The sequence below is a fragment of the Camelus bactrianus genome, chromosome 3 (assembly GCF_048773025.1).
Source record: "Camelus bactrianus isolate YW-2024 breed Bactrian camel chromosome 3, ASM4877302v1, whole genome shotgun sequence".
NCBI classification, from domain to species: Eukaryota; Metazoa; Chordata; class Mammalia; order Artiodactyla; family Camelidae; genus Camelus; species Camelus bactrianus.
The window spans coordinates 100,459,366-100,482,767 of record NC_133541.1 but is presented as its reverse complement, the minus strand read 5'-3'; the positions used below and the strand labels follow the sequence as shown (position 1 = coordinate 100,482,767).

At 40.3% G+C, this 23,402-nt stretch overlaps 2 protein-coding genes across 4 annotated transcripts in view; one reads left to right on the top strand and one right to left on the bottom strand.

The window, feature by feature from the left end:
• The first annotated feature begins 83 nt into the window (after positions 1-83).
• Positions 84-9,908, top strand: LOC105065457 (mitochondrial ornithine transporter 2). The gene has a single exon (XM_074360834.1). It carries the CDS (start codon positions 4,572-4,574, stop codon positions 5,475-5,477), a length of 906 nt encoding a protein of 301 aa, XP_074216935.1. The 5' UTR covers positions 84-4,571; the 3' UTR covers positions 5,478-9,908.
• Positions 9,909-9,914: 6 nt separating this feature from the next.
• LOC105065456 (protocadherin beta-15) overlaps positions 9,915-23,402 on the bottom strand; it is a 28,736-nt gene continuing 15,248 nt past the window's right edge. The window contains exons 2-5 of one of the 3 annotated variants that reach the window (XM_074360833.1): positions 21,391-21,579; positions 20,650-20,829; positions 13,142-13,590; positions 9,915-11,556 (exon numbers count right to left, since the gene is read on the bottom strand). In XM_074360833.1, coding sequence (XP_074216934.1) covers positions 21,484-21,579 — 96 coding nt within the window. In that variant the 3' untranslated portion in view covers positions 9,915-11,556; positions 13,142-13,590; positions 20,650-20,829; positions 21,391-21,483. Of the gene's footprint in view, positions 13,591-20,649; positions 20,830-21,390; positions 21,580-23,402 lie in introns of all 3 variants that reach the window. The other 2 variants (XM_074360832.1, XM_074360831.1) reach the window with 2 other exon arrangements.

Below are 23,402 nucleotides of genomic sequence, written 5' to 3'. Positions count from 1 at the left end.
GTGGGGTTTAATGGACTGACCAGTTGGATTCTGTTTTGTAGGAAAAGAAGCTGTTACGCTAGGTTTTAAGAAGAGGAACACAGCAGGGGCAAAGAAATTGAGAGATGTCATCTTGCATTATGTTTCCAATCCACCTGCTCCATTTGGAGGTTAGGAAATACAGAACCTCTTAACCTATCCTAAATTTTGTTTCAGCCTGATCTCACCACATCCTTTCACTATTTTCATTACACACTAAGCTTATTTACATTTTTCAAGGAATTTAATTACTCCTCTTCCTCTATAATAGTGTACTGGGATTAAAAACTCTGTAATGCACCTATCTTACTAGACTGTAAATTACCTGTTGTTCATGTCCTCACTAGGCTGTAAATTCACTGAGATTAGGCACTTTACCTCGTTAGTCACTAAACTTACTAAAGAATGGTAAAGAGATTAAAATCACAAGGTCAAGAGATGTATTGCCTGGGTTTCCATCCTAGTTTAGTGACCTATTAGATGAGTGATCTTGGGCAAGTAAATTAATCTGCCTCAATTTGCTCATCTCTAAAATGGAGGTGATAGTATTACCTACCTGAGGGCTCTTGAGTTGTTGGCTATTGAGTTGATAACATATAAAGGTCTTAGAACAATTCCTGGAATAAAAGTAAACTATTATACTAGAGTCTTTACATAATAGGGGTTAGATAATTACTTGAATTAAAGAGTGATCAAAGTGGTAGAAAAGTGTATAAAGAACTGTGTTTTACATGTGGTTGATTTCAGATTAATTATTCTAAATCAGAGTTTATAAATGACAGAAGCAGAGTTTGCTTCAAATTCATCGGCAGAATAAGTAAATTGAGTTGGTTTACTACTGTAGCTTTATTGCTTTTGATTTATTTATGGCTTGGCTTTGCACTAATATTAAAACCTCCATAATGAAGAGTAAATATCTGTTACAATAAACTTCAAAAGAGAAAAGGTTAACTGAAGAAGATTGGGATTCATTTCTCTTTAGGTAAATCCAGAGTTAGCAAAAAAGACTTTTCCCAGCTCCCTTGCCTGATGAGTATGATGTTCAGTTGGGCTGCAGTTTTCAGTATTTTTGAGTTGATGAACAGCTGAATTTTCTTTAATTAGTGTTTTAACATACAGGAATTAGAAGAGTAACTGAAAAATTTTAAGTAATGCAAAAATTTTGCAAAAAATACAAAGTAAAGTTGTCCCTTTCACACCAACTTTCCAGGGTAACTTTTTGAGATGTATTGGTCCAGGCCTTTACTTGGTGTACAATTAATTGTATACATATATATAGTCTTGTAAAGCAAAAAATATATATTGTTATAGATACTATTCTAAAACTTTTATCACTCAAAAATTTATTACGAGTATCCTTCCATATCAGCACATAGAGACTTCCTGCTATTTTTCGTGATACAGATTTTTTTTTCCCTTGATTTTATCCACTCCCCTATTGCTGGTCACTTACATTGTTCCATTTTAAATTTGCTATTACACAGAATGTTGCAATAAGCACATCAGTCTGGCTTCCATTTTGCATTATATCTATAGATTAGGTAAGTGGGATCTTTGTGTTCAGTTCGAAATGTCATAAAGCCTGACATTTTGAATTTGGAGAGCAAATGTTTATTTGAGATGAGAAATTTGGACAAATAGTGACAATTCATGTCTTTGAAGGACTGTGTCTTGACCTCTTGCTTATCTTATTATCCAGTAAGAATTCTGTGTGAAAACAGACTAGGAAGACTGCCCACCAAACATCAGCTATACTGGCCTTTCTGTACTTCAAATGCCCAGTTCCTTCTCACTACAGAGCTTTATTTAGCATTTACAGTTCCCTTTTCCTGAACAGTCTCTATATCCTCTCATGGCTAGCTTTTTGTTATTCACGCCTCAGCTCAAACCTCACTTTCTCTGGTAATCCTACCTGGCCACTCAATCTAATTGCTAGGGAACATGTGATGTGGGTGTTCACATCTAGTCAAGGGTGGTGGTCTTCACTGAAAAGTTGAAAGTTTCTTTGCCATTATTCTCCACGTATGCTTGGGAGGACATGTGCTTAAATTCAAAACAGAAGCATAATTTTGGTTAGTTAGAATCGGGAAAAAATGGTTTCAGATGCTTATGACTGCCCAGTGTCTTGGGCAGTGTTACAGTATTTGCTGAAGTGTGTTCTCTCCAAGTCCAGCTGTTAAAATACACTTTACGGAACTCAATCTCTTTCTGTCACTATTTGTGCAACTATGTCCGACAATTCAATGAAGGTAAAGACCATTTCCCTATTAATGCCCTACCTGGCCTTGATTATTAGTTTGGTTTCTCCAAAACATACATATATGAACTTAATACAAAAGTATCTCTTGTGTGTGTTTTTAAAAAATTAACAATGAACCATATGTAATTAATTGACAGTAGTTAAAACTGAATGCTCCTCTAGAAAACTTGATAGGACCTCCATAGTAAGTATTAAAATATGATTTTCCCTCATTGACTTTCCTGAGGGTGATACCAAAACATTTTAAAAAATCCCTCAAATATGATACGAAGAATTTAACATTTTTTTTCTAGTTTAAAATGGTGCATTGTTCTCACATATCTCTTTTCTCTATCAAAAAGCCTGCCAATATAACATAGTAAGCCCCAAGGACAAAGAATAGGAAATGAGACAACAGTGAATGAGAAATGTCAACCTGTTTTCAGAAGGGCAAAGCAGATGAAGAAATGATAATTGAGAAATCACAGAAAGTTACATGCTAAATGTCTGTAAGGGGGTATATGAAAGAGAGAGAGACACACACCCACTTGATATAGAAACTGTGAGACAATTTTTGTAGGCAAAGTTTCCAAGGAAGACGGAAGTGGGGCTGGAAACAGGATTCATTAAAGTGTGTTCACAGCTGGATGTGCAGGATCCCTATGTCACTCGAGGAAGCCAGGTAACTCTTACTTACCCATCCCACAGATGGAAAGTTTATTTTCTGGATAAATTGAACCAAAGGCTCAAACTCAGAGAAAGCAGGTCCAGATGAAGGCTGGGATGTATAACATTAAACAAGGGGGTTATGTGAAAATATGTTTTCTTTACTGCAGGATGTCACCCCTCTTACCCTATTTTGGTCTCATTAAATCAGTACCCAAGGCATACATCACCCCCAAACACACACAAACAGAGTCAAGACTGTAAGATTATTCTCTGAAGAAACCATGTGAGCCCAGAGAAAAGAAATCCAAATACTGACATTCGGGTATTCTCTAAACAAAGGCCTGGTCACTGTCTACCACTACACTAAAGTCTACCTATTGACAAACTATCCATGCACAATCTGCTTTTGGGTGCCACACTTTAAAATGTTAACTGGGAGCCAAAGAATCAGACAAGGAAAGCTTCCTGAATGGAAGAATCATTTCAGCACACCTGACAACTTCCCCATTTTGTTTTTACCCCCAAGGTAAAATACCGCCTAGAGCTTAGAATGTAAACCTTAAGAAAATTCGTTCCAAAGCTGGAATTATAAGGATCTGGGAGAAAAAGGTGGAGGTAGGCTACAGCGGTACCCACAATGATGCCCCAAACCACATCTTGCCTACTAGGCCTATGGTCATTGCTTTCCAGAATTGCTGCTGCATAAAGCTGTATGGCTCCTCAACAAGAACCATGAAGCGGCGCGAACAGCTCTGGAGCCACACAGCTCTCTTCTATCAAGTTTCTTAGCTCTATATAGATACGTTTTCCAACCCGATGGTACAAGGCCTTGTCCTACCTCTGGAAATGATGGGGACTCTGCGTCCCACCAGCTCGCAGGATCTAGGCTCAGATCCTAGGCGCGTTGCCACGAAACAGCCTTTCTCTAGCTCCGTAGGCACCGAGTAGCGGATCTGCCGGCCTCGGGCCTCAGCCAGCGTCACTAGGCGAGCAAAGGGCGAGACCCAGAGGGGCGCGGCGGGCCGGCACCTTTGCTGAGCCGCCATACCTCTCGGGAAAGGATTAAGGGTTTTCTGATTCAAAGGAGCCACGTATTCTCATGTAAACCGCTCCCCTCTCCCCCCAGTAGTTTGTTTGTTTTCCCTATTTAAAACCTGTTTCTGAGGTTGACCCTTTGACCCCAGTCACGGTCAAACGGGAGCACCCCTCCCCCCAGCCCCCGCCCAGTTTGATTTACCGAGTAGGAAATGCGGGCGGTGGAGGGGCAGGCCGAATAGGAAAGCCGGTGAGTAGCGGCGCCTAGCGGTTCCCGCCGAAATCGCAAGAATTTATCGAACAGCTTTCAATCGCTGGATTGTAGTCCATTAAAAATGTTTACCTAGTCTGCGCCCCGGCCGGGGGCGCGGGGATGGCGGGCGGCGCCCGGCAGGTGGCGGGCGGGGCGGGGGCCGCGGGGCGCGTGGAAAGGCGCGCGCAAGGCGGTCCGCAGGGGGTTATTTCAAGGCGCGCGGAGGGCGGCCTAGTCTGGGGTTAAGCGGCTTCTCCCGCGGGGGAGAGAGTCCAGAGTGGGCGTCGGGACATAAGACGCCAGTGTTAGGCTGCAGAGAGTGGCCTTTCCCGGGGACCAGCAGATCAGTGGGCGAACATGGAGTCCAATCCTGCCATCCAAGCCGCCATCGACCTCACCGCGGGGGCCCTCGGGGGCACAGCCTGCGTCCTGACCGGGCAGCCCTTCGACACCATGAAAGTGAAGATGCAGACGTTCCCTGGCCTGTACAAGGGCCTCATCGACTGCTGCTTGAAGACGTACTCCCAAGTGGGCTTGCGGGGCTTCTACAAGGGGACGGGCCCAGCGCTGATGGCCTACGTCGCAGAGAACTCCGTCCTCTTTATGTGCTACGGCTTCTGCCAGCAGTTTGTGAGTAAAGTGGTTGGATTGGACAAGCAGGCAAAGCTGAGTGATCTGCAGACTGCGGCCGCGGGTTCCTTCGCCTCCGCGTTTGCCGCGCTGGCCCTGTGCCCCACTGAGCTTGTGAAGTGCCGGCTGCAGACCATGCACGAGATGGAGATGTCAGGGAGGATAGCAAAAAGCCATAATACAGTCTGGTCCGTCGTGAAGAGTATCCTTAGAAAGGATGGACCCTTGGGCTTCTACCGTGGACTTTCGAGCACTCTACTTCAAGAAGTACCGGGCTACTTCTTCTTCTTCGGTGGGTATGAACTGAGCCGATCATTTTTTGCTTCAGGAGGATCCAAAGATGAACTTGGCCCTGTTCCCTTGATGTTAAGTGGTGGTATTGCTGGAATTTGTCTTTGGCTTGTCATATACCCCGTGGATTGTATCAAATCCAGAATTCAGGTTCTTTCCATGTTTGGAAAACAGGCAGGATTTATCAGAACTCTTGTAAGTGTTGTGAAAAATGAAGGAGTAGCAGCCTTATATTCTGGACTGAAAGCTACTTTGGTTCGAGCGTTCCCTGCCAATGGGTCACTGTTTTTGGCTTATGAATACAGCAGGAAGATGATGATGAGCCACTGTGAAGCATACTGAAGTGTCTTGGTGAACTCTGATCCAAGTACACATCTTTGAGGACTATAGTTTATCTCAGGGTTTCATGGAGCACCGGACCAATGCGGAATTATTTTTGACTTCATGGAAATTTTGTTTTTGTCTTCTCTTCTTATACTCTAAATCTTAAACTTTATGGAAGCACTTCTATTTTATGTCATATAGTTTCTGCCTATAATTGTATTGAAATAGAAAAGTTGCTCTTATGTTTAGTGGGATATCAGAGTGAGTGGGTACTATGTACTTAATCTCAAAGGGTAAATATAGTTGTACCGGGACTTTTGCATAAATCTGCACATGTGCCTGCAGTTTGGTTGATTATGTGTTGTGAGTAAATCACAGTTTGGTTCCATATTTAATCTCATGTCCCCGTGAAAACAATTAACTATGATTCATGAAGATGGTTATAAATGATTGCTTAATCCATTCAAGATGTAGGGTCTCTTTAAAACTCTGCTTAACATGTGCACTATACTAGCCAATTAAAAGTTTTTAAAAAGTTTTTGTGTGTGTGAAAACCAAAATACCCATCTTGATTTTTTTTGCATCTACAGTGTTTATTTTTTATTGATGTAACATTGTTTCATCTATACATTATTTTTCTACTGTATACCCTATAATGTGCTCACCACCAAAAATATATTTTTCATCCATCACCATAGAGTTGAGCCCCTTCATCCACTTTGCCCTCTTCCCATCCCTCTCCTCTGATAACCACAACTCTGTTCTCTGTAACTACATGCTTGTTTTGTTTGGGTTGGGTTTGTTCATTTATTTTGGTTTTTGTTTGTTTTTCATATTCCAGATGAGTGAAATAATACAGTATTTGTCTTTCTCCGTCTGACTTACTTCACTTACCATAATACCCTCAAGGTCCATCCGTGATGTTGCAAATGGCAAGATTTCATCTTTTTTCCCATCTAGATTTTAAAGAGAATATACCTGCATACTGATGTTGCTTCCACATTCTTGAGTTAAAGTTTCAGATGAGGCATCCTGAATTTCTCCAGGATCCTCTATTCTTAAAATTATGCTGTTCATTTTCAAAGTGGGCTCATATTCCACACTCTTAGTTTAGTGTGGCCTAGAGCATTAAGCCTTTGGGACGTATCCTGGCCCTTATTGTACCAAGTTTCCTTCCTCTCCTCTCCCAAAGAGCTTCCTCTCTGCTGAAGTTTAGACTGAGGAAGAAGTGAGGGATGGGGCTGTGCTATGCTTTGATGAAGACCCATGTAGCTCACAACAGTTCTTAGCTTCCAGTCTCTGGGTCCTGGCCCCGGGTTGGATTCTGTGATGTACTGTTGGCTCATTTAGGGGATGTTGACCCACTTTAGATCATTCACTGTCCTCCCTGTCTTCACCAGTCAGAAACCCAGGGAACAGAGGGTGCCAAAGCCAAGAGAATGTTTTGTTCGCTGGTGATGATCAAGTGACATTACTAGTGGATGAAACCCTCTCCTCTCAGACAGAACTAGACAGAACTTACTGCTTGCAGTCCACAGTGATTAATGTTAGGGCTGATCCATCCTGAAGTTTACCACAGGGTCCATAACTCCTTGTCATTTTTTTTTTTTTACAGAGTTGGAACCCTCTAACTTTGGTACTGGCCATCAGTGAATTTTATTGATGACTACATATAGGATATGACTTTATAAATCAAACATAAGAAAAGCCATTTTATTAAACTATGCTATATGTATGTATATAGGCACTGACAAAAACCAAAACCAAAAAACCGCAGTTCATCTGATCCCCACAGACCTGTGATGAGCACCTGTTCTTTGACCCCATGGTCATTCTTGTCATCATTAAAGTAAGCCTCATCATTCCTTGCTGATCCAGACCAGTAGAGCTTCTCTCATTAAGAAGTGTTCTTAAGCAGCCTGTAAAGCTGAAAACAGGCTGGCTCCCAGTCTTAATATTCCATAGCAAGTGTGTCTATCATTGCTGGCAGAATGTAAAACTGACATGGAATCTCTAATTCCTTCATCTTTTTGCTATTTGTGATGCCTTTGTGGTAACTCTAGCCATGTTGCCAGAGGCAAGAGGGTCAGGGTAATGAGATGTTGACAAATGGGGGCTGCGGCAGACATTTGTGGGAAAGGATGCTCAGTCTTATGCCAGGTAAGCTCCAGAGCAATACCTGGTCTTCCATTTATTTTTTCTTTAAAAGAAAACAATTTTCTACTTTACTTTATTTATACATTTAAGTTATATATTACATACATAAACAGTCAGCAGCTACTTAGTGGGGCTTCATTCAAGCAGGCCTGGATTAAAGCAGAATGCAGATGGTATTTATTTCTAAGATTTAAATTGATCAAATCCATATTTCTTATGCCTAAATCTGAGCTTTGAAAATCCCTGTTTTCAAAGTCTGTGACTCTCTGGTGTCTGATCTCTCCAGGTTCATATGGAATGGTCGAGACATCTTCTCTGAGAATCTTTTTAGAAAGCAAATTATTTTAGTGTTGGAATTATCATCCAAATCTGCGGCCTGCCTTTTGAACTCCACCATCCATGGTGTTTTTAGCTCCCTCCTAATACCAGCACTTAAATACAGGCCCCTTGTGAATGATGTCCGTGATGTTTAAAAGGCAGACTAGACTCTTCTGGTGTCCCTACCTCTTTAAGGTTGGTGGAGGTCATTGTTCTGATGTTCTGTTTGTTGCAGCAGATATCATGGCTTTTTCAAAACTAGTTCACAACATTGGGCATTGCTGGCTTTAGTCTGCACCTTGAGATGAAAAATTTCACAGGTGGGTAAGTAGTTTTGTAGAAAATTGAGATCTGTTAACAATCCTGCACATTCTGTAAGGGAAAAAATTGTCCCCAGAAAGAGTATTATTTCTGCTACAGGGAAGCCAGATTAACTGTCTATATAGTGAGAATTTCTGCACCAGCCTAAATCAGTTTCACTGGGTCCTCCTCAGCAACCTGGACTCTCAGCAGACATTAATCAGGGCATCCTTCCATTTAACTTCTTTGCTGATTGATTTACAAATGGCTTTTTGGGTGTGCATTGGGAGCAAAGGGTCCCTTCTGCCTTTAGAAGAATGGAAAACTCTTCTCCACACTCTGCGTTCCTGATCTAGGTTTTTGGAGATATTGCCCACAAAAGTCCTCCCCTATCTCCTTGGCACCAGTCATGGGAATCTTCTCGGACTCAGGTGCTCATTTAGTCGTGAAGAGGCCTCACAGCAGGGTTAGTCTTCAGTTCTGGGCTCAGAGGCTGTTGTGGTGCCATGACTGTCTTCTGTAATGGATTTAAGGATTTTAGCACACTGCTCTTTATTTTTCTATTCTCTCCTTCTCTTTTTACACTTGCCTTTCCACTTCACTTTGCCGTTTGGAGTCAAAGCTGATGCACGATGATAAGAGCCTTGCTCTATATTCAGGCGTTTTTCCTCCGGGTTGATTCTGCTCTCTTACCACCAAGAACTAGGTAGGAAGGCTCCTGGGTTTCAGGACTTCCACTCCTTGAAAGTCTAAAGGCTTGTTTGAGTTTAAACATTTTTGGCAGGAATACTTCACTGGAGATTCAGTGTGCTTTCTATTCTATCACATGTGCTGTTTTGTTTTATTTTTATCCTGTTGGACCTCAAGTTCACAGAACTGGATTATGATAAACTGTCATCATAGTCCATACATGATCTGCATTTTTTATTTACTTACCTTTCCAATATCATTTAGCTGCTTATCTATATATGTAATTATCTATCAAAATAGTAATAAGAATTTGTGAACAAATCACCTCCCCACAAAGGAGGACCTTGGTAGTAATCTACATCTAACCATACAAATGGTCCCTCCCACCTCTCCCTGCTCCCCACCAAATGAGGATATTATCCAGAATTCTATATGCATCATTCTTTGCTCTTTCAAATGTTTTTCCTGTATTATATGTTACCCCCCATATATATATTTTTCATCTAGTTGTTTTAAATTTTATAGTAAGGATAAAATAATGTATATGATTCTTTGGTACTTATATTTTTTCACTTAATATTTATTGTTAAAGTCCAATAATCTTGTATTACTGGAGTTCATTTATTTAGGCTACTGTAAAACATTCCGTTTTGTGAATATACCATAGTTTATTCGTTCCATTGTCAGGCATATGGAATGTTTCCTGATTTTTGCTCCTATTGCCCATTGTCAATGTAAATATTCTTATATCTACCTCCTGATGTAAATGTGCAAGAATTTCTCTTGGGTATATAACTAGAAATATAAATTCTGGGACTCTCAAGTATTTATCTAGGAGTAATTGTTAAATTTAATAGATAATATTCAACTATTCTGCAAAGTACTTGCACTGATTTTCACACTCACAATATATAGGACTGAATCTCTTGTAGCCACATGCTTTCCAATATTTGGCATTGTCAAGCTTTTAAAATTTTGTCAAACGTGTGTAAAAAAATCTATCTTATCTTGGTTTTGATCTGTATTTCTCTCATTACAGCAAAATAATATCTGAGTGTCTATTTGGTTATATGTTTCTTCTGTGAAAAGTCTGTTCACATCTTTTATCATTTTTCAATTGTTATTTTTGTTTACATTAGTTTGCAGGAATTCTTTATATATTCTTCACATTAATTCTTTGTCAGTGTGTATATGGTGAGTATCCTCTCCTGGTTTGTACCTTTTCACATCTTAAAATGTCTGTTGATGAATGAAAGTTCTTGATTTTGTTACAAATGTACTAATCTTTTATTCTATGGTCATTATCTTTTTAAAGAAATTATTTCTACCCCAAAGTCTAAAATATATTTACCTGTATTTTCCACCAAGAACTTGAAAGTTGTTTTTGTTTTTGATATTTGAGTCTTAGATCCATTTGGAGTTGATTTTCAAATTAAGACCCAGTTTAATCTTTTCCTGTATGGATAACCATTTTTAATTGAACATTTCTCCTTTTTTTCTCCCTATTCTATGGTAGAATTTGTATAAGATTGGAATTATTTCTTCCTCGAATTATTTGTAGTACTCACAATCAGCTAGTCCACAATTTAAACTTACTTAATAGTTATCATACTCTTCTGTTTTTTCTAATATTGATGAATCAGTTTGGTTAATATATTATTTCTAGGAGTTTGTTTATTCCAATTAATTTTTTTGCTTGTTGGCATAGTCGTGTGTATAATATTTTATTATTACCTTTTTATTGCCTGTGTCTACAATATTTGAGTTGCTATTCCCATTTCAATTTCTGATATTGGTTATTTGTGTCTTCCCTCTAGTTTTATTGTATATTGCCAGAGATTTGGCAATTTTATTAATGTTTCAAAGAATGGACTTTTAGATATTTTGATTCTCTCTTTTGGATTTTTCATTACTTTCTTTTTAATTATTTTCTTCCTTGTCCTCTTTTGGCTTTATTGTCTTTTGTTTTTTTTTCATTCTTGAGTAGGATAATTAATTCATTAATCTTCAGCCTTTCCCTTTTTCTAATGTATTTATTCCAGGTTATTGGCTTTTCTCTAAATACCGCTTAACTGCATCCTACATGTTTTGTTATGATATATCAAAATAATTCAGTTCAAAATAACTTCTAATTTGAGTGTGATGCTTTCTTCAACCCACAGGTTATTTTTAATTGAATTTTAACATTTCCAAACATAGGGATATTCTAAACATGTTTTTTGTTATTAATTTCTAGCTTAATTTCATTGTGGTCAGATTATATGCTCATATAATTTCCCTCTTTAGCTATTGGTTGAAACTTTTTTTGCATACAATATAGTCAATTTTTATAAATTATGAAGAAAATAACATGCATTTTGTACTTGCTGAATTTGATCCTTTATATTTGTTCAGTAAATCAGTTTTCTTGTCTCTAATATAATGATTGTGCTAAGCCACAGGCTTCCAGGTGCTAAGCCAACCAGCAAATTCATTTGCTACTGCTCAGCTCCTATACCTACCTAACCTTATGTTTAAGGTTAAGGCTCTGATGATACCAGCCCACGATGAGCACCTCTGATGGCATGATGATCATTTAGTGTCCCATAGTCAGCCACTCAGTCTCTACTAGGGCTCAGGAGCATGACAGCATCTATATAAACACAGAGAAGTTAATTGCTATAGAAGGCATGGATCTCCACTATAAGGTTTGCATTATAATTCTCCTACTGTGGCTTCCTGGAAACTCCACACAGCATCCTTAACCACCATGGGCACTTCTAGCAACTTCAGATTGACTAGGTCACATTAGATTGGCTAGTATTATAGCCTTGATCTCCTACATATCTTTTTTCTTACTCCAGGCCCTGCTTAAACCTTGCAGCATTTTGAGTTCCACATATGATATATGTTGCCTCTAAAATCTAAAGAGGTCCCCCAAAACAGTGCCTCTTCCTTAGTGGCAGGGGATGCAAGCGATAACTTGTATTTTACCTCAGGGGAATTTCCTGGCATGCCCAGGCCCCTAGCATCATCTCTGATGGGGCAGGCCCCTTAATTTTCATGGGGCTAATCTTTTGCTCTTTGACATACATGGGCCTGCTAAGTCATCCAGGGTCCTTTTCGTTTACTGCTCATTAGGCCCAATTAGCACAATGTCATCAACACAGTAGTCTAACATTATGTTCTGCAGAAGGTTCAATGTTGAGGTCTTTGTGGAGTATGTTACAAAAGAAAGTAAAAGAGTTCACATAGCTCTGGGGCAAGACAGTGAATGTGTTTTGCTATCCTGTAATGAGAAGATGAAATGCTTCTGATTTCATTCACTGATGGATTTAAGATGAATGCGTTCATCAGGAAAACAGCCACCCACCAAGTGCTAAAGGTCATATTGATCTACTTCAGTAAAGATAACCACTGGTATGGCAGCTGTAATCGGAGCAACTAATTGGTTCAGTAAATTGCAGTCCACTGTCATCACTATGAGCCATCATAGTCGGGGTGAACAGGTGAAGTAAATGAGGATATGATGCAGACTATTACCTCTGCATGCTTTAAGTTTTAGGATGTAGTGCTAATCTCTGAAATTCTTATTAGGATGCAATGTTACTTATGATCTACTATCTTGGCTAGGGAAAGGGAAATTTCAGGTTTTCCGCTGTAATGTTTCTTACTCTACCAGTCAGGGAACAAATGAAAGGGTTTGGCCTTGGAGGTCCCTAAGACCGTCCCCAGGTTTGGTGATTTGCTAGAAAGACTCCTGAGACTCAGCATGTAATCATACTCATGTATATGAGTATGTAAAGGAATACAGTAGAAGGATACAAAGAAAAATCAGCAAAGGGATTAAATGTGCACAGGAGAAAGTCTGGAGGAGAGTAGATACAAATTTCTAAGAATCCTCTCCCCTTGGATTCACATAGAATGTGCTAATTCTTCCAGCATCAAATTTTAACAATGTATATGAAGTGTTGTCTACCAGGGAAGCTTACCTGAGTCTAGAAATCGGGGGGTTTTATTGGGTGCTGGTCACATGGGCATCCCCTGCCTAGCATAAACTACATCGTCTGTATATACAGTTAGGGCACAATAAACCACCTACATCAGTTATGAAATGCTGGGGACACTCCTAAAATCCAAATCCTAGATGCAAACAAAGGGCCAGCCTTGCCAGAAGGTCTTTCTAAGTACAGCAGTTGCAGGTCCTAGATTTGGCCAGTTAAACAAATCTCACTAACCATAAAGGCCTATCTTAGAAAGCCAGGTATCTTCCTGCTTCAGTTTTTGTTGTAATCTTTTTACCTGGCCCAAGGCATCAACTCAGACACAGCACAACTCTGGTCGGTACGTTGAAGCTGACTCAAATGCCTTGTAGGGCTGAGGCAGTATCATGATAGTTCAGTCCAAACAATCCAGTCTGAAAGGGACCTCCCAAGACAGTCAGTTCCAAGCTGTCTTGCTTGTCTATAATATCAGTTTCTCCACCTCCTGTGTACGGACAACATCTGGAAGCATTCTGCATGGGAAGTGCGGGAGCTGGAGCCATTCTCTGCTGCCTCGTAGTCAGCGCCGCCTGGTGTGGTTGTGGGCTCAGCAGTCCGTTTGAATTCAGAATGCTCACAGCAGTTTAGGAAGGCAGCCTGTGGAGTTCACCTTCAAGAAGAGAGGGAAGCTTCCAGGAACAGTTCTGAAAAAAAAAAAAGATCATTAATGTCCTCTGAATCTGTGCCTCCCCAGGTACTAGATGTATTTTCTTCATTGTTAAAAAACCAGTGTGGGGAGGGTATAGCGCAAAGTGGTAGAGCTCATGCTTAGCATGCATGAGGTCCTGGGTTCAATCCCCAGTACCTCCCTTAAAAAATCAATCAATCAATCAAATTAGTTCCCTCCCCCCAAAACAAACAAACAAAAAACCCAATGTGTCCCACTCGGCAATTATAACTTGATTTTTTTTAGTCATCCCCTAGACTTACTCAGATCTTTTGTCTGGAAGGGTTGTATGCAAAAGGGTCAGAGGCATTTTCACAGAAAACATTTTTATGTAACTTAATTTATTAAAAAATTTGTATTGAAGTATAGCTGATTTTCTTTTCTTTCTTTTTTTGTTTGTTTTTTTTGGGGGGTGGTAATTAGGTTTATTTATTTAATGGAAGTACTGGGGATTGAACCCCAGGACCTTGTGTATGCTAAACACGCAATTTACCACTGAGCTATATCCTCCCCGCTTATATAACTTAATTTAGAAAGTCATATCGTGTTAAGGAATTGGTCATGATGATAGACTAAATTTTCAAAGGATTTCAAAATGGATTAACACAGATCAATCTCTTTCTGGAAACAATTATATTTAAAAGTCAAATTGCCTTAATAAGATATGTGTACCAGGAAAAAGGTAAGGGAAATAAGTCACACTGTCAGTTCACTGAGGGAAACTGCAGCCAATCTAGAAATCTGAACCTAAGTCAGCAGCACTAAAACATCCCCCCCATTAGGGGTCCAGAGTCTGATCTGTCCATACTGGGTGGAGGGGTCACAGTTGTTGTGATGTGCCTTTCCTTAGCTTGCAGCTTTCCACAGTACTCACAAGTTAGAAGTGCAGTCTCTGTATCTCCCTCTACATCAGAAACATAGCGATAATTAGCAACTCGATTTCAGACAGCTTCATCAGAAAATTAGCCCTTTCCTGTGGGCATCTGTAAGTGGCTCAAATGGTCCAGGCAGCATCCATGATATTGTCACTGTTTAAGGCCCCACAAAGGGGTAACCTCAATCTGCAACAGTCACAGAGTCCGTGATCCCTTTATTGACCCTGGGCCTGCTTTCCGTTTAGCACGGCTCATACTAAAACTGAAATGGCTCTTAGAAGGTAGTATCAGATTTTAGCTTAGGGTCAGGCCCAGGCAATTAGGATCTGTGAGTTCAGAATTCCAAGAAAGCCAGTGAGTAGTGAAGGACAGTGGAAATGTTCCTCAAATTCAAGTTTCCAGATAACAGCCAAGGGCCAATCTTGCAAGCACGGTTTTCTAGGGTTAGAGTATTAGGTCTGCCACAGTAACTCTTTTTTGCACAGGGTTCTTCCAGCTGATGAGTGTATCTATTCCAATTAAACACTCAGGGACCTGGGAAATAATCACATGGCAGGTCTGTGGATTCTTTGAACCCATTTTGAAATGGATATGGGCCTAAATTCCATTCATCTCTTGATCTATATAACCCCCTGTTATAACTGGAGGACCATTATGGTATTTTAGGTCACCTCTTATCAGAGGCTTCTCAAGAACTGTATGTCACCTGCCTTGAGATGTCTGGGTAATCCACTTTCCCAAGTGCAGTTACCCAGGCAAAAGGTATAAAATCTCAGTAAAATGGAATCTCTGACCCAAGGGTGAACTTAGTTTGACCGTGTTCTTCCTCTGAGTGTATAAGAGTCCCCTGGGTAAACCCAAATTCACTCAGGTTGAACCTAGGCTGAAAAGTAGAAATACTTCATGTTTAAAGTATGGAGGCTAAGAAATGCTTTGAACTTTGGCATATCTAACGTGCGTGTAAAAGCTATAGATTCTTAATGAAAATGGATTCATTGTAAATAACTTGAGACAAGATTTTGCATCTTAGGTATATCCTTGAGGATCACAGGAGATAGATTTTCCAATCTCAATGAACATATCCTGAAGATATAAGAATATGCTTGTGGAAATACTGATTGAAGAGTCTTAAGGACTCTTAAGGTAAACAGAAAGTACTACGTGTCAAAGTTCTTAAGAAATAAAAGTGGCATATCTGTCCCCAAAGAACTCCTTTACATATGCATACTCATCTAGAAAACAACCAGGATTCTGATCAGAAGATGGCAGGAGGTATTATAGAACTTAAAATTCAGAGTTAATTACAACTTTAAGTTTTTTATCCATGTTTATTCTGTATTTATCACTTTTAAATTATAACGTATTTTAATATGTGTAAATCTGTACTTAAAGACAAGAATTTGATTCTTCTAAGACTTATGACATTTGAGTTCTATATTTATGTAAATGGATTATCAACTAGAGAAAGTTATAAAAGGATATTTAATTTGGTCTCAATGTATTATAGGAAAGGAAAAACACCTTTTCCTCTATACTTCTAAGTTCTTATCTGTGACCCATGTAACAAAGACACATTAACAAGAATAAAGCATAAAAACTTATTTAAGTTTTATGTGACATGGGACCTTCATAAGGAAATGCACACTGGAAGAAATAGTTAAACCTGAGTGTTTTTATATTAGGTTTGATGAAGAAGGGAAAGTCATGGGAAAACACATTAAGATGGAAGGTTTGAGCTGAGTATAATAAACTGGAGGAATTTAGCAAGGCCTCTTTGTTCAGATTCCTCTCTATGTCCCTTTGTCTTCAGAGATAAGGATGCACTTTTCCTCAAGGTATAGAGGGACCCCCACCTTGGCCAAATTGAGGGTTTTATGACCTGCTTCAGGGGAGGGCCGGAAAGTCCTTCATGCACATGCCATTTCTCAAATTCCTTCAGGTTAAAATATTCAGTATGCTAAGGTGTTTTGGGGTAGTGTATCCTGAACCCCATCAATATATTTGGAAAAGATATACTTCAAGCAGCCAATTAATTAAAGCCATTTAAAATTATTTGATTAATTTTAAAATATAAATCTTATGTTGATAAAAGACATAAAACAACTTATTTTGAAATTTGTATTTGGAAGAATGGCTACATGTGTTTTTACATGAGAAGCTAAAATGTAATATATTTATCTATTTAAAGATAAATCTCTAAGCATTAAAGCTAATATGCTATCATGAGTTAAAAAGTTTTATCTAACCATTTTGCTTTTCAGTAATTTTATAGAGGTGGTGCTGGCTCAGGCACTGAGGGCAGGAAGGCAAATCCATGTCCAGAATAAACGTCTGTGTCAATGAGGTCAAATCACTGCCTTGGCCATGAGTCCAGGGTAATTAACCTGACATCCAGTGGCTGGCTATCTCCCTAGGGTATGGACTTGACATTGGTCTCTGCTGATGACAGATTGGCACACAGCAATGTTGGTGGTAACCACATCTCTTGATGAAGAGATGTTCATTTTGTTGAACCTATCTATTGTATAACGTCCTTCCCCCCGCCATGGTCACTTTGTACATGGCCCATCAAATGCTACCATAGTAGGGAAAGGGCTGTTCAATACCTTATGGATTAAACATTTAATATTTGTAAAGTGCTAAGAACTATGCTTGACACATAGTAAGCATTATGGAAGTGTTTTTAAAGTAAAAAGCCACATAGTTGAACTTTCTAATTTCAGTTTTAAAATTCACAACCGCGGTGTTGAGCATTTAGGGAGCATTCATATGAGGCACGTATATCTACACACTCTGCCCTATTCTGAGACAGTTCTATAAACATCTCTCACCCAGTGTGATATTATGATTTATAATAGGAAATATGTTTGGTTTTTGTCCTTGGTTTCTGACACAGAGCTCCCTTGGAATTTCCTAAGTGGTGAGAGCAATAAAGGTGTCTCTTGTTATGTTAATGAGGTGACTTTGGGACCAGCACCTAAGGATGGGATGATGGTTGCCAGAAGAACCAACCATATGATTAGAGGGTTGGAACTTTCAGTCTCATGCCTGACCTCTGGGGAGGGAAGAGGGGCTAGAGATTAAGTTTAATCGCCAACGACCAATGATTTAATCAACCATGCCTATGTAATGAAGCTGCCATAAAAACCCAAAAGGATAGGGCTCGGAGAGCTTCTGGGTGGGTGAACACATGGAGATTTGGGGAGAGTGGGACACTAGGAGAGGGCATGGAAGCTCTGTGCCCCTTTCCCCATATCTTGCTCTGTGCATCTTTTCCATCTGGCTGTTTCTGAGTTATGTCCTTCTATAATAAACCAGTAATTTAGTAAGTAAAATGTTTCTCTGAGTTCTGTGCTGCTCTAGCAAATTAACTGAACCCAAGGAGGTGGTCATGAGAACCTCTGATTTATAGTCAGGTGGTCAGAAGTACTGGTAGTAACCTGGGCTTGCCCCTGGTATCTGGAATCTGAGGGGGGCGGTCTTGGGAACCTCCAACCTGTAGACAGTTGGTCAGAAGCACAGGTAACAATTCGGGCTTGCAATTGGCATCTGAAGTTGTTGGGGGGGGGCCGTCTAGTGGGACTGAGCCCTCAACCTATGGAATCTGATGCCATCTCTGGGTAGATGGTGTCAGAATTGAGCTGAATTGGAGGATAACCACCTGGTATCAGAACATTGCTTGTTGGAGGTGTGGAGGAAAAGCCCCTCTCCCTGCACTGAAATTGGGTGCTCAGAACACAAAAGAGTTGGTGTCAGTGAAGTGGGATTTGCTAGAATTAGCCCTGGCTTAGGGAAGCATGTGGTTTGGGAAAAGAAAGGATGAAAAGGTCAGGGGATGAAGAACCTTGGATTCCTGGGCCACATGGTCACCCAGGGTACGGAACAGCAGCTGTGCTGCAGTCAGTTACTAAAGGTAATAGTTACTAATAGAATTTAGAGATGAACCCAAATCCTGGGGTATATAAGGAAGTGCAAAATAACAAGAAGCATGCCAAACATACAGTCCCTTGGTTCTTGTTATCTGTAATAGCTAAACAGTAAAAGAGAATGCTGAGTTAGACCTGGATGCTGGTCCAAACTCAGATTTCAGTGAGTCTGAGCTTGGGCCACTAGCCTCAAAGCTGTCCCCATTGTAAAAATTGTGCAGGGACAACAGAAAGTACATCTAAGACCTCTGGTCACCAAGAAAGTAGTCAACATGGGGGAAGGACAAAACCAAGAAACTCCTGGAACCAGAGTTATAGAGTAAAGAAATTGTTATGCTTTGTAGATCAGTATCATCAGCTTTCTGAAGAACCTTTACTGAAATGGATTGTGAGAGTAACTCATTTGGGGGCTATGTCTTTGGTTTTGAGTGCTGCAAAGTAGCAGAGCATGTTTGAGCCCATGGCTCACTATGGAACAATCACAGTTGACAATATGTGATTCAGATACACAGGAGGTTATTCCTAAGGGAACAGTCAGTCTGACAGACTGGATAAAAGTAAGGTTTGTTTACCCTGAGGGGACTGTTCATCTTCCCCCATGAATGCCAAGTGGAAGACTTCAGATGAAGCAGTTGATATGCTTCATATGCAAGCCAAGTGGGACTGGCTTTATGATAACCAGCGTATTTGCCCGCTGCCCAGGTCATGGTAAATTCTATGGTTAAAGAGGTCCCTTTCACATGGGCATCCCGTATAATCCTATCGTTGCAAAATCAAAAAACAGTTCGGGAAACCTCACCAGATTTGTTGTCTCTGCTTCTCCTCACTGGGTCTTACAGATGCTAATAAAAACATTAAGTTAATTAACAAGAGAATAGGAGAGGCCAAGGGTGGAGTCACAGGACTCTTTCCAACAATGTGGAAATTTTTACACTGTTATTAAGGAATAAGATGAATGAAGTGAGTATTGATAGGAGCAAACAAAGAGGAAACAGAAGAAAAAGAGTCACAGGACTCATCCCAGCAGGGAAAAAATCCTTAGATGGTTATTAAAAAATGGGATGAATGAAATGGACATTGATGGGGTTAAAATAAAAGTTTTAATACAGCACTACCTAAGGTTGGTTGGGCCAAAGGGACCTCCTCATTGGTCTCCTAACATTAAAGGGCCCCAAACAAATCTACTCTATTTACCCGTTTGAAGAAATTTAAAAAGTCAGAAGGTAGAAATTACAGTGAGAAACCTGACCAGCAATCATATGGGGCAGTGGCAGGCAAATTTACAAGACTGACAAAAGGGCCAGGGTCCCTTGGCTCGACTCCTCACCAGGGACCCAAAGTCTTTTGCACTGGAGTGGGCAAAATGGTCAGGGACTGGAGAAGAGAAGTTTCCAGGACTCAACTGTGGTACCAAATTACCCATTGGTGAAGCCCCAACTCAGGTTACAATTAGATTAAAATTATTTAAAAACGTAATTGTTGATAGGGTTACAAAAGTTGGAATTATGTGCTACGTAAAGACTTGTGTTAACTTTACCTGAACATTTTATGGGAATGCATATTATGTATGGCTAGGGAATAATTCCTTTACCTAGTATTGTAAAATTAAAACCTGTGGATGCAGTCCTACTAGAGTCTACATTAGGGACATATAAGTTGCTGGAATTACAGTAAAAATTTATAGGCGAATTGGTATGTTTGAACAGGCTTTATGTGAAGTGGTTGCATCTCTTTTACCAGATTGTATTTTGAGAATGGACACTGTATCTGACAGAGAACATTTCTCCTACCTAGAATTATAAAACAGAAGGCATGTACATCCACCCCTTCAAGCAATATTAATTGGAGATACTAAATGGGAATCAGTAAGACTGCCTGAACCACACGGTGTGGAAGGGAAGCTGAAATGCTGGTGGGGACAAATTCTCTGTGCGAGAGCCCTGTGTTCAGTGTATACTGAGGCTTATGGCAAGAGCCTGTGAGTGCCTCCCCGTGATGACTACTGGGACTCTGGACAAGAGAATTACCATTTGAGGGGTATTTACTCCCTTGCTATCAGATGTTAATTGGTGAATGAAGGACATAAAGTGATCTGAAACCTGAAATACTCATAATGTCTAGGGTGATGTCAGAGAAAAGCTCTAATGGGGATGGCAGTGCCCAGAAGAGTTCCATTACAAAATGGAAATGGTTTATACAGGATCACGATGCCTGGGAAATACAGGAGATACTCACCAGCAGGGAGCCTCTTTTCTCCTAGTATTGACTCTGGAACTGCATGAGGAGTTGCTGGATTCTGTTGTCACATGGGCTGTGCCCTATAAAGAGCCCTTGACTGACTGACAAAGAGTTGCTGGGTTTGGAGGTGATGGTTCCAAGGTGAATGGACAACATCTTGTTCGGAAGGCGACCGCTCTGATGATAGAAGGTAAAAACAAATCAGCTTGGAGGGCTGAATTGCATTCTGTTACCCAGCAGTGTTGGAAGAATTGAACAGTGGAAAGAGATTTTTCCTGACTTATGCACAGTGACCAATGGCCTGGCCATAGTTTAGGCAGGAGGGCAGTGGACACCTGGCCTATTAAAGGGATGCCCTATGGAAACTTGAGGGGTGGATTAAAGTAGGACATGTTGATGTCCATCAGAAGAGCTCCCTTCCAGGTTTAGAAGGTTATTGTAATCAACAAGCAGGTATCCCCATGTGCTTGCTTCAGGTGGCCACATGGGCCCATGAGTTTGAGGGTCTGCAGCTATGCAGAGATGGGTTGAATTTAAACATATTTCTCTTGCACCCTCTGAGGAACAAAATGCTAGTAAGAACTGCCAATAAAATACACAAAGACTGCAGGTAGCTGTGTGACCAGCTTCCTGGTGGGAAGGCCCTTGAATATAGCTGGCTGATACTGGTAGCCCTGTGGGGTTTGTAAATGGGTCCTGACATGAATAGATACTGATTCTGGTCTGGGCTTTGCTTACCTGGTGGTTAGAATACTGTGAAAGAACTGGAACAGAAGATATTCCACCAATTTGGATGGCTGATCATCATTTCTTCAGACCAGTGACCTCAGTTTACAGCCCATAGTGTCCAACGATGGGCAGAGATATATCCTCCTCAGAGTAATAGTTTGATACAGAATTAGAACAGGCAATTAAAACACTGGTTGTCTAAAACAGGGAGAGATAAAAGCATGAGGGGCTTGCTTACACGCCTTCACCACTGTGCTCACACTCAACATGAGGGGGTCTAAAGGAGTGTCCCCACTGAATAGATTTCTCTTGTTTTCCTGGTGGATCTGGAGCAGGAGGGTTGGGGAAGGTGCTGGTATACCTTCTTCTCCACATAATCTCAGCTTTTTCTATTTCCCCTCCTACTTGATGCATTGGTCATAGGACCAGCGCTGCAATTAAAAGGGCAGGAAGCATGAATGGATTCCTAAGCAAGGAACTATAATTCTGTTTTTAACTTTATGTCAGAATTCTCAAGGGCCTAATGGGGCAGGATATACCTTCACCCCATCTGGTAAAATTGGGATTAACAGTGAATGCAGTTATATTGCCTGGTGGTAGAGATAGCCCACTAGTTCTGCATCTATGTACCTTACTCCACGGTAACAAGAGGGGACAGAGGAAGAAGCACTTGTTAGACTAGTATTGCTGTCTGCAATCTGCATGAGCCTAGTGGCTGAACCTAATGTTCCTCCCAAAGGTGGAAAAGTTTGGGATTAAATGGAGAGAAGAAAAAATACTAGTTATTGGTAAAGTAATGAATAAATGGATTATGTAATGAGGGAAATTCAATATGACATTAACACCTCAAAAGAGGCTCAGAGCAAGAGATGATACCCAGATTTTCTTGTTACTATCCTTCTAATCTTATTCCTTTTTATTCCATGAATAAATGCTGTTTGAATTGTGTCCTCACTGAAAAAGATATATTGACATCCTAATCCCTCGTACCTCAGAATGTAACTTAATTTGGAGATACGGTCTTAATAGAGGTAATCAAGTTAAAACAAGGTCGTTGGGATGGGTCCTAAACCAGTAGGGTTGATGTCCTTATAAAAAGGGGAAATTTAAACATAGGAACAGATACGCATAGAGAGAAGACCATGTGAAGAGATACAGGGAGAAGGTGGCCAACTACAAGCCGAGGAAAGAGACCTGGAACAGATTCTTCCTCTCAGTCTTCATAAGGAACCAACTCTGCTAACACCTTGATTTCAGACCTCTGGCCTCCAGAACTGAGACAATAAATTTTTATTATTTAAGCCACCCAGTTTGTGGTACTATGTTATGGCAGCCCTAGAAAACAAATACAAATGCAAATCCATACCTCTGGCCATCTTTGTTTCCAGGAAAAGTGAACAGTCAGATGTACCACTCAAAATGCTTTCTTACCAAGTGGGAGGGGCAAGGTAGGTGAAGGGGATTAAGCAGTACAAACTACTAAGTATAAGATAAATAAGCTACAAAGACATAATGTACAGTAAAGGGAATTTAACCAATATTTTATAATAAAATTATATGGAGTACAATCTAAAAAATATTGAATCACTATGTTGTACATCTGAAAGTAAAATAATATTGTAAGTCAACTATACTTCAATTAAAAACCAAAACCCAAAAACACCCTACAAAGTCCTTTCCTTCATGAGGGGTTCCCTTCCCTTCGGCCCTTCTGAGCCAGTCCTGTGGGATATAACACTCTAGTAGCCTCCTTATAGTTTGTGCCAGATTTCTGTGTGGAAATATTTTTAAATTAGGCTCAGATTTTCCCTCTTTAGTGATCTGATCACCAGGAACTCCCCATGAGGCCACAGATGTAAAGTGAAAAAGCAGTGGTAATGCAGGAGCATTAGGTGTATTGCCAATGTAAACCTTCCACTCGTGAAACATATTTATGCTCTCCAGACCTGCTCACATACGATCTTGTATTACTACTTCCACTTGAAGATGGAGTGCTGCTACACATACTGCAATTTTATGGT

Bases quoted from the DNA above. Each gene is read 5' to 3' on its own strand.
- LOC105065457 (XM_074360834.1), top strand. From the start codon at position 4,572: ATGGAGTCCAATCCTGCCATCCAAGCCGCCATCGACCTCACCGCGGGG.